Source organism: Cervus elaphus, chromosome 1 (genome assembly GCF_910594005.1).
Source record: "Cervus elaphus chromosome 1, mCerEla1.1, whole genome shotgun sequence".
In the NCBI taxonomy this organism is placed as follows: Eukaryota; Metazoa; Chordata; class Mammalia; order Artiodactyla; family Cervidae; genus Cervus; species Cervus elaphus.
In genome coordinates, this window is record NC_057815.1 from 63558671 (window position 1) to 63570760 (window position 12090).

Here is a 12090-nt window from a genome sequence, read left to right on the forward strand (position 1 = left end):
GGTTTTTCTAAATGATTAGAACATAAAAAAATACAGTCTTAAATTTCCTCTTTGTATATTCCCAGTGGTATTGCCAGGTCATAGACAAAAGGAAATGTCTAGCTTATAAGGATACAGAAAAATAAATACATTTATAGGTTCATTTATATTGTGCATAGATATCCATGAAAACAGACAAGGGAATAACCTCTGGGCTGAGAAGTCTTTTGGGTATTTTACATGCTGAGTAACTCCTTTTCTAACTGAAACCCACAGTCATTATTTGGATTAGCTGACTAAGTTTTCCTTTCATTCTTGGGAAATTAGGTTTTCCAGTTTTAAACTGCATTTGATAATTTTCCATCCCAGAGCCACTTCTGAGCAACAGCTCTGCCATTTTGCCAGCTTAATATGCAAGCTTGAAATAATACCAAAACAAACAAACAAACAAACAGGTTTCCTATTGCTTGACTTCTCTGCAATATAAGCTTCCCTGGGGCTTCCCTGGTGGCTCAGCTGGTAAAGAAACTGCCTGCAATGCAGGAGACCTGGATTCGATCCCTGGGTTGGGAAGATCCCCTGGAGAAAGGAGTGGCTACCCACTCCAGTATTCTGGCCTGGAGAATTTCATGATATTGTCCACAGAGTTGCAAAGAGTTAGGCACGAGGGTTTCTCTGGTGGCTCAGTTGGTAAAGAATCCTCCTGCAATGTGGGAGACCTGGGTTTGATCCCTGGGTTGGGAAGACCCCTGGAGAAGAGAATGGCTACCCACTCCAGTATTCTGGCCTGGAAAATTTCATGGATTATATATAGTCCATGGAGTCTCAAAGAGTTGGATACAACTGAGTGACTTTCACTTTCATTACTTTAATGACAAAGACAAAATATGTGTCAGTACCTTACCACTTGTTCTCTTATCGGGATGTGTTAATATTTCACTGAGGTAAAAGTATGATAGAATATTTGAAGAACTCTCACTTTTCAAATGAAGCTTTTAAAAATTCACATATATTACCTTATAGAGCAGTTTTAGATTTTCAGAAAATATGAGAAGCTGCAGAGTTTATGTATGTCCCCCATACCCCATCCACCCAGCTCTGTCTCAATCTTAACCTCTTACATTAGTGTAATACATTTGTTACAACTGAAGAGCCAGTATAGACACTTTACTAACTACAATCCATAGTTTATACATTAGGATTGACTTTGTGTTATATATTCTATGAGTCTTGACAAATGTATAATGACATGCATCGACCATTATAGCATCATACAAAATAGTTTCACTGCCCCACGGATCCCCTGTAGGGATTCTACCTATTTATCCTTCCTTCCCTTTAACCCCTCTGACAACCACTGATCTTTTTCATTCTCTATAGCTTTTTTCCCCCCACAATGTCCTGTAGTTGATTGGAATCATACTGCACTGTAGGCTTTTCATATAGACTTCTTCTACTTAGCAATATACACTTAAGTTTCTCCCATACCTTTTGTGGCTTGATTAACTCATTTTTATTCCGGAATGGCATTCCATTGTATCAGTATACCACGAGAAAAATATCTTGTCATCATTTCTTTAAAAAATATTGTGTAAGGAATTTCCTTTGTAGATAGATAAGTCGGAGATAAGGAGAGATTGCTCCTCTCTGATTTGGGAACTGATCTCAACTTATTGCACTTTAATAGAGGTTTCATTATTAGCTTCAACCTGTTTCCTCATGGTGTTCTATGAAGAAACTATGTTTTGGAATGGAAGAGTGTGTGTGTATGCTCAGTCGTGTCCAACTCTTTGGGACCCCATGGACGGTAGCCCACCAGGCCCCTCTGTCTATGGGACTTTCCTGGTGAGAATACGGGAGTGAGTTGCCATTTCCTTCTCCAGGAATGTAAGAGGCAAGTACTCTAATCATAGCTCTATGTCTGAGACTGGATAGTCCTCTGAGGCTTAATTTTATCTTCTGTAAATGGGGCATAGTAAAGCATACCCACTCTGGGGCTATACTCACAATATGACAAATGTGAGACATTTAGCAAAGTATGCAGATGCGCTGTAGTTTGTTAGCAAAATATAACTTTGTTTTTTTCTTATTATCCTTGATATCCTAGCAAGCCATGTTTTTAATCCACGGATTTGTTAATCCTTGCAGCTAGATAATATAATGTCAGCTAGGCCAGTAAGTGAGGACAACAGAAAGCTGCATTCTATCTATTATGAGAAAGTAATTGGCTGGGCAGTTGGTTAGTTTCAGCCTCTCTAAGATATCTGGACAACTCGCAAATATCTGAGACTTGACCCTTGGAACTATGCACAATGTGGTCTTGTCTACAAACCAACTCGGAGGTGCTTGCTTCTGAGATGATCCTGAATATCAAGTTCATCCAGATCCATTATTTTGAGGATTGCAGGCACTCTTAGCTGGGTTCTCTACTTAGAATCTCTAAGGCTGCTGTCAGTGTCTGCTGGGCTGCATTTTCATCTACAGACTCTACTTTTCTTCCTCCCTTCCTCCCTCACTTTCCTCATTTCTTTTCTTTCTTTCACCAACTTTAAACTGTCCTTTCATATGCCAGACATAATGATACATGGTGGTCTGTTCCATCACACATCTGAGTGACCCTCCCTGACTAACCTTCAAGGCTAATTAAAACCATTACAATTTATATCTTTTATAGAATTGAGTTTCATATGTAACTCATCAGTATTTGATATTTATTTCTCTAATTTCTATTTCCAAAGACATAATAAGCTATTCCTGAAGCATTTTTCCCCCTACAGCTCTATATAGCAGTACAGTAAGTATTCAATACATATACTATTTCCCTGCTGAGAGCTGAAGAGTTGCTACCATGACTATGAATTTTTATGCCCCTTTGAACATGAAAGTTTAAACCATGTCCATCCTTTCTCAGAATATCTTGTGTTGTGCTAAGAGAAAATATGGCATGATTTATACACTTAATACATTTTTAAAAATTCCTAAAGTGTTGTTAAATTTCACTCAAATCTTTAAAAATCATTATAAATAAATGGCATTAAAATTCATTAATGCAAATTTCCCAAAGAATGCAAAATAACAAATGATCAAATGGAGACTGTTTACATCATAGGTCATTAGGAAAATATAAACATAAATCACAGTGAGATACTACTTCATATCCATTAGAATGCCTATAGTCATGAAGACAGAACAGTATTGGTAACTATGAAAAAAACTGAAATACTCATTGCTACTATGAATATAGAAGAGTGAAGCCAACTTGGAAAAATATGTTGACAGTTTTTTTAAATATTAAACAGAGTGACCACACAGTTCACAATTCCACCTCTAGGTATCTAACCAAGTGAAATTAAAAGATACATTCACATGGACTTGTGTATTAATTTTACTAGGAGTATTATTCATAATAGTCCCAATGAGGAAGGGACCCAATTGTCCATCAACTGGTGAATGGATAAATAAGATGTGGTCTACCCCCAAAATTAAATGCTTCTTGTTGATATAAAAAAGAACAAAGTGTTAACATATATTATAACATAGATGAACCTCAAATACATTACAGTAGGTAAAAGAAGCTAGAGACCAAAGACCAGCTATTATATGCTTTTATTTATATGAAATATCCAGTAAGGGTAATATATAGAGTCAGAAAGTAGATAAGTGGTTACCTAGGCTTGAGGATGAGAATGGAAAGTTACTGCTAATGGACAAGTGGTTCATTTTGGGAATGATGGAAATATCTTAAAATTAGTGTGGTAGTAGTTGAATATTTGCATAGATTCTTAATTATTTCTTTAAGTTAAATTCCTAGGAAGTGAACTCTGGGTCAAATGTCTGTATTTTTGAAGACTTTGGACACATGGTGCCAAATTCTTCTCCAGAAGTGTTGCCTCCAGGGCTGCTGCCCCCATCAACTCACTTGTGTGGGACTTTTGCAAACAAGTAAGTATGCATTATGATATAATGGACATTAGGCAAAACAGAGGAGAAGGAAATGGCAACCCACTCCAGTATTCTTGCCTAGAGAATCCTGTGGACAGAGCAGCCTGGTGGGCTGCTGTCCTTGGGGTCACACTGAGTCAGACACGACTGAAGCGACTTAGCATGCATGCATACATTGGAGAAGGAAATGGCAACCCACTTCAGTATTCTTGCCTGGAGAATCCCAGGGACAGAGGTTCCTGGTGGGCTGCCGTCTTTGGGGTCGCACAGTCGGACACAACTGAAGTGACTTAGCAGCAGCAATAGTTGAATAAGTCTTTCAATAAAGTAAAATGCATGAAAATGTACAATTAAAGTGGATGTATTTTGTGGCATAGGTATCTCAATGTTGTTGTCCAGTAGTGTCTGACTTTTTGTGGTCCCATGAGGGTCGCCAGGCTCCTCTGTCCTCCACTGGCTCTTGGAGTTTTCTCAGATCCATGTCCATTGTATCAGTGATGCTATATAAGCATCTCATCCTCTGATGCCCACTTCTCCTTTTGCCTTTAGTTTTCCCCAACATCAGTCTTTCCCAATGAGTCAGATCTTTGCATCAAATGGCCAGAGTATTAGAGCTTCAGCTTCAACATCAGTCCTTCCAATGGATATTCAGAATTTATTTCCTTTTTTAGAGTTACTGGTTGGATCTCCTTGCTATCCAAGGGACTCTCAAGAGTTTTCTCCAGCACCACAGTCTGAAAGCATCAGTTCTTTGTTGCTCAGCCTTCATTATGGTCCAACTCTCACATCCCTACATGACTACTGGAAAAATCATAGCTTTGCCTCTATGGACTTTTGTCACGAAAGTGCTGTCTCTGCTTTTAATATGCTGTCTAAGTTTGTCATAGCTTTCCTTCCAAGGAGCAAGTGTCTTTCAATATAATAGGTATAGTCACTGTCCACAGTGATTTTGGAGCCCCCCAAAATAAAATCTGTACAACTTCTACTTTTTCCCCTTCTATTCACCATGAAGTGATGGGACCAGATGCCATGATCTTTATCATGTCCATCCTTGCATGAAATTTTCCTTTGATATCCCCAGTTTTCTTGAGGAGATCTCTAGTCTTTCTCATTCTGTTGTTTTCCTCTATTTCTTTGCATTGTTCACTTAAGAAGGCCTTCTGAGAAGGCCTCTCTTCTTTCTATTCTCTGGAACTCTGCATTCATTTGGGTGTATCTTTCTCTTTCTTCCCTGCTGCTCACTTCTCTTTTCTCAACTATTTGTAAAGCCTCCTCAGACAATCACTTTGCCTTCTTGCATTTCTTTTTATTTCATGTGCTTTTGGTCACTGCCTCCTATACAGTGCTTTGAACTGCTGTCCATTGTTCTTCAGGCACTCTGTCTACCAGACCTAATCCTTTAAAACTACTTGTCACTTCTACTGTATAATCATAAAGGATTTTATATAGGTCATGCCTGAATGACCTGGTGGTTTTCTCTACTTTCTTCAATTTAAGCCTGATTTTTGCAATAAGTAGCTGATGATCTGAGTCACAGTCAGCTCCAGGTCCTGTTTTTGCTGACTGTTTAGAGCTTCTAAATCTTGCAGTGCAAAAATATAATCAATCTCAATAAAGCAGTTTTAAAATTTAATGGAGAAGACATAGGAAATATATAATCAACATTGCCGTTATTGACAATAAAGTTGTGTTTCATTTACAAAATTTGCAAAGTAGAAAGTTACTAGGTAGTAGCTATCCAAAAAATATCTAGTGCTAAACAAATAAGGAAGCAGGATGGGTATGTAAGTACTAATATAATGATTAATAGACAAATGGTAATAACATAGAGATGATAATGCACTAAGATGTTATCAAGTATCATATATGAATGCATAAAATTGAGAGAAGAAAGTTAAGAGACATCATAGAGATGTTATCTTAATAGTGATTTTAAACAAAAGGATCCCTGGGTTGGGAAGATCCCCTGGAGGAGGAAATGGCAACCTACTCCAGTAGTCTTGCCTGGGAAATCCTACTGTTCATGGGGTAGCAAAGAGTCAGACACAACTGAGCAATTGACACTTTCACTTTCAGGTGTCATCTAAGTCAGAGAAAAGTAATAACCATTCTTGCATAGATACCTCATTTAGGGAACAGAATAATTTCCATTGGTTTATATAGTGATAAAGGGGTACTGGTTTGATAATTGCAAAATTTTAAGGGTTCCTTCTTGCTAACAAGCACAAGATGGCAGTGTTCCCTCATGTATGGATCTCAAATGACACATAATGGCAAAGTTTTTTCCTTCTAGTTTTTTTGTGATATAGTTGACATAAATGCCTATCTGCTCAGTTGTGTCCATTTCTTTGCAATCTCATGGACTGTATGTAGCCTGACAGTCTCCTCTGTCCATGACATTTCTCAGGCAAGAATACTGCAGTGGGTTGCCATTCCTTTCTCCAGGGAATCTTCCCGACCCAGGGATTGAACCCACATCTCCTGTGTCTCCTGCATTGGCAGCAGGTATTCTCTAGGACCGGCATAATCTCTAGGACCTGCCCAGTTCTATGTCTATTTTTTAGTTCTGTAGTCCCCTTATTTTATTGTATAGTCTTAGTATTCATAATTCTTTTATTCCACCAAGTATTTATTCAGTTGGAACCCTCCTGTCTCCCATTGTGTATCTAAACTCAGCAGCCAGAAGAGGTAGAGTCAGGATTTCCTTTAATTTGTCCACTTTTGTCTCTGTTAGGTGTTCTTCTGTTCCTGTGGAAAATCCTGCTGTCTCATCCTGAACACCATTGTCTGAACTTAAATCTAGAATTTACTACATAAGAATCCTGTGATTTGGGCATTTACTTACCTTTTCAATTTTATAGTTCCCTCATAGCATTGAAGACTTGATTTGTTAATCTGTGCTTTTAATTTTCAATTATACATTTTTCAGTTGAATGTTTAAAAAAATTCCAGTTTCTTCCTGAATATTTAAATCTTACTTTCTGTTTTTTTCACTATGTTTATTCATAATTATTTTAAAACTTATCTAAAATTTTTATTTTTGGATCCTCTATGTTTATCCTTGTATTATCATTATTTTTAATATTAATCTTATAACACATATACTTGTTTCTTTTTCTGCTTGGTTATGCTATGGCCAAATATTATGTGTAAAAATAAACTAGAAATAAGTTAAGCCTAGAATAATGTCATATAATATTATACAAGTTTCCAGGATATGTATACACTTCTGGTAGATGGTTATTGCCACTGATAATCTCATATTTCTTTAATAAAATCAGAATTTGAGGTTATTTTCACCTATGTTAGCCCCTCTAAGAATTTATCTATTTGTAAATCACCCTTACATCTAGGGAAGATCCCATATGGTCTAGGTATTCCCTAGGACCTGGGTAATCTCTAGCACCTGTCCAGTACTAATATCTATTTTAGTTCTGTAGTCCTTTTATTGTATTGTGTAGTTTTAGTATTCATAGTTCTTTTTTTCCACCAAGGAGTTTTTCAGCTGGAACCCTCCAACCTCCCATTGTGTATCTAAACTCAGCAGCCATCAGAGGTAGAGTCAGAGTTTCCTTGTATTTGTCCACTTGTGTCTCCCTTGAGCTTTCTCTGTTCCTGTGGAATTCCTGCTGTCTCATCCTGAACAACATCGCTCCCTTAGGCTCACAGGTCCCTATTCCTTATTGTACCGCTGGTGTCTGTGATTCCCTCAGGCTTCTAGAGACCCATAAAACCAGGAAAAATGAAGAGCTTCTTTTATCACAGATGTATAAGCTGGAAACATTCTACACTCCTTAGAAAACACTATTTCCAATTTGAGCACTTTAACTATGAGCAAGAAAGCAAAGTGGTGAAAGTTAATCAAGTGACAGAGAAACACAAGTGGCCTACAGACAGGAGTAAGTCCATTATAGGGGAGGAGGGCAGATCTGGGAGGGAAAATCACTCTCAATTTCTCAATGGAAAGAAGGGAAGAAACTGTGGGTCAAAGGTAAAAGATTGGCTTTGGGAAGTTGGAGATAGATAATTTGAATGAAGTGAAAAAATAGTGAATTTTGCAGGGGAAAAATATATCATGTGATGCAATAATATGAGACGAAATGTGTTTTGTTATTTTAAGTACTTTGGAAAAGAGTATTTGAATAGAGTTGTGAGGAAAGAAACTTGATTATACAAGTTGAAAGAAGGAAAGAAGGCCTGCAGTTTAGTGAACAGGAGTGGCAATGAGGTCAAAAGTAGTAAAATGTGTAAGAGGCAATCTAGGGGATTTGAGAATGAGAGCATAAAGATGGACAGGAAAGGGGAAAATCACATGTATAATCCACCTCTCTTTTTCCATACACAGGGAAGAAGGATCTTATAAGTACTGAAATGGCTTCCCTTTCATTCAGAGATCAGTAGGTCATTTAACATATTTTAAACACAGAAATGAACTGACTTGTTTTTGTCTTTAAGAATTCACTGCTCTAAGGAGAATTGGTTTGAGGAGAATGACACAAATGTGGAAAGTATTAGATGAGGTAAGTGGCTAATAAAATAGTTTAGAAGAGAAATCATGACAGTGGTAAACAGCAGAAGTGAAAAAGTTAAAATATTTTGGGCATCAAAACAAGAGGACATGTTAGTGGATTTGAATAACAAAGGACAATGCATGTTGATCTCATAAATATTTAGTGGTTTAAATAAGATAATGAATACACAAATCATTTTAAGATTTTGAAAGTTCTCTTAGATATTAGGACCTGAATATGATTAATGAATAAAACTTATGGAATTGAATAATAGTGCCTGTTTTTCTTAAGCTATGGAAAGATTTGTGTTAATAAGAGAGATCTCTACTCATGAAATTAAAAGATGCTTGTTCCTTGGAAGAAAAGCAATGACCAAACTAGACAGCATATTAAAAAGCAGAGATATTACTTCACCAACAAAGGTCCATCTAGTCGAAGTTGTGCTTTTTCCAGTAGTCATGTATGGATGTGAGAGTTGGACTATAAAGGAAGCTGAGCACCACAGAACTGATGCTTTTGAACTGTAGTGTTGGAGAAGACTCTTCAGAGTCCCTTGGACTGCAAGGAGATCCAACCAGTCCATCCTAAAGGAGATCAGTCCTGAGTATTCATTGGAAGGACTGATGTTGAAGCTGAAACTCCAATACTTTGGCCACCTGATGTGAAGAACTGACTCTTTGGAAAAGACCCGGATGCTGGGAAAGATTGAAGGCAGGAGGAGAAGAGGATGACAGAGGATAAGATGGTTGGATGGCATCACCAACTCAATGGGTACGAATTTGAGTAGGCTCTGGAAGTTGGTGATGGACAGGGAAGCCTGACATGCTGCAGTCCATGGGGTCACAAAGAGTCGGACACAACTGAGTGACTGAACTGAACTGAACTACTCATGAAAGAGTCATTGAATCATGCAGAAAAAAGCCCAGATGATTAAATTTCAGGGGATTTGGTAATAGGCCTAAGATGCTATATGGCTGTTGTGACAGACAGCCTGGCAGTAAACATATAGACTAGTTAAGTACTAATTTATTTAAATGTCTGAGGGAACTGCTTTTTTTGTTTATTTTAATATCATTGTGGCATTAGGACTAGCACATGATGTCAGGCATATGACTGAATCTTCAAGCACTGACCAAGCCAGTCACATAACTGCAGCAACCATGTAGATGAGTTAGCCACTGTTCTGGGAAATCACCATCCACTAGAGCAGAACCCTAAAACTGATGTTCATTAAAGCTATTATTGTACTTATGGGGTATTGGGCAAACCATTTGAGTCTCTAAGCCTCCATTTACTTATCTATAACATTTCTTTCTGTTGACATCACTGAGATACTTTATGGTACAAATATGATTATCAAAATGTAAAAATTCAAAATGAAGGGGGACTGTGGTAAGCATTTTTATAAATGATTTAATTGTCTATACAATATTGTGGGACAAGGCTTGTTATCTTTTTCAATGAAATACATTAAAACAATGAGCAGAGGAGCAAAGAAAAAAATATCAAGAGAATGGCACTATGTTATTGCAATTATAGTGGACCACTGAATCACAGTCTGTGGGTGAGTTAATTTCATTCTGATAACTAGGGATGATGAGACTGTGATTGTTGATATTTTTCTTGTAGCTGTCAGAGATGGCCAAAAGCCATGTCCACAGATGGCAACATCAGAAAACTTGTGAGTTTCAGTGACAATAAAAGGGATCGATCAACAAACTGACATAACTCTCATATCAATTATTATCAGTGGAACAAATGATTGAGATTCACTTCAATAAAACTTTTGCTTCATTGCAGGGTATTACTGTTAGTCTTTGCAACCCCATGGACTGTACCTCTGTCCATGGAATTCCCTAGGCAAGAATACTGGAGTGGGTTGCCGTTCCATTCTCCAAGGAATTTTCCTGACCTACTGACCCAGGGATTGAACCAGGGTCTACCGCACTGCAGGCAGATTCTTTACCATCTGAGTAATCATTTTGGGGTAAGTACATAAAGAAACCTTGGTGAAGAATATGAAAGAGAAACCAAATTCCAAATACTCTAGACTGTAAATTAAGTCAACCCTATTTACCCTTAGATGCTTTTGGATCTGATTCCCATTTAAACAAGTTTGAGGGCCTGTCTGTGTGCCTCTTTCAACTATGCACACTTGCTGCACAGTTCATACCTTATAATGTTACTTAATTATTCTTGTGGACTTTATCCATTGGTTAAAACTTTGTTTTAGTTTTTTCTGTCATACATTCTAAAATGTTTCCACCAAGTATCCTTGTCAGAGAAAATGAATGCTTTAAGGTTGTGTGTTATTATTCCTTTTATTTCACATTTTTATGGTAGAAAAATGGCTCCATGGGACAGCCTCATGACAAGCTCTAATTCGAGTATTGGACAGTTGGCTTCATTCTACCTCTCTGGGATTCCTGGATACGAGGATGTTCAACACTTTATTTCCATCCCCTTTTGTGTGTTCTATCTGACTGGAATAGTGGGCAACTGTACAGTTCTTCACATCATCCAAACTGACAAGAGTCTCCATGAGCCCATGTACTACTTCCTGGCCATGCTGTCCTTCACGGACATGGGCATGTCCATCTCCACCCTGCCCACAGTACTGAGAACCTTCTGGTTTGATGCTAAGGAGATTGAGATGAATACTTGTGTAGCCCAGATGTATTTTATTCACACTTTTTCTCTAATGGAATCAGCTGTGCTCCTAGCCATGGCTTTTGACCGCTGTGTTGCCATCTGCGATCCTTTGAGGTATTCCAGCAAATTTACCCCACAGCGCATCGTCTACATAGGGGTCTTCATCATAATCAGATGCTCCACTGTCCTCCCTGTTGTTCTTGTTCGTATACCCACATTTTCTTTCTGCCACTCCCATGTTCTCTCGCACTCCTTCTGCTTACATCAAGATGTCATCCGATTGGCCTGTTCTGACATCTCATTCAATGTTTTGTATGGTTTGTTTGTTGTTGCATTTTATTGGGGTGTAGATTCTCTAGGAATCTTTTTATCTTATGCTTTCATCCTCCACTCTGTGTTGCGCATTGCATCCCCGGGAGGGAAACTCAAAGCCCTCAACACATGTGTCTCCCATATTTGTGCTGTGCTCATTCTATATGTGCCAATGATAGGACTGTCCTTAGTGCATCGTTTTGCAAAGCATTCCTCTCCCATTATTCATATTACCATGGCAGATATTTACCTGTTAGTTCCACCAGTTCTCAACCCAATTATTTATAGCATCAAGACAAAGCAGATTCGCCAAGGCTTGCTAAGGATATTATTATCCAAAAGGATTGGGCTTGCTCACACATAGAAGATACATGATCCCCTTTCAACCTTTACATTCATTTTCTTCATCCTGAAGATAACCTGTCAGAAATTCTTAGACACATTTTGTACATATAGTTCCATGACAGTCAATATATTCTACATGTCACCTCAAGAAAAATAATTGTACTTGTTTATATCATTACTTCCTTATTTTAAATCATCTCAAAATCTTTGTGTCAGGAGATTTAGTAAGAGGGAATTTATTTCATTCAGCTATTTTATGGTGATATTTTCCATTTAGATTTTAGGATAAAATCAAGTTTCCATGTTAAAACTAAGACAGAGAAGTTAACTATTCAAAGGAAAAAGAGAT

The 12090-nt window shown here is 37.7% G+C and overlaps 1 protein-coding gene across 1 annotated transcript; it reads left to right on the top strand.

Moving 5' to 3' along the window:
- Nucleotides 1-10800: 10800 nt before the first annotated feature.
- Nucleotides 10801-11760, top strand: LOC122702231 (olfactory receptor 51G1-like). The gene has a single exon (XM_043915811.1). The coding sequence runs from the start codon at nt 10801-10803 to the stop codon at nt 11758-11760; it is 960 nt and encodes a 319-aa protein (XP_043771746.1).
- The last annotated feature ends 330 nt before the right edge of the window (nt 11761-12090 follow it).

Coding starts and splice junctions, on each gene's coding strand:
- LOC122702231 (XM_043915811.1), top strand. CDS start 10,801: ATGACAAGCTCTAATTCGAGTATTGGACAGTTGGCTTCATTCTACCTC.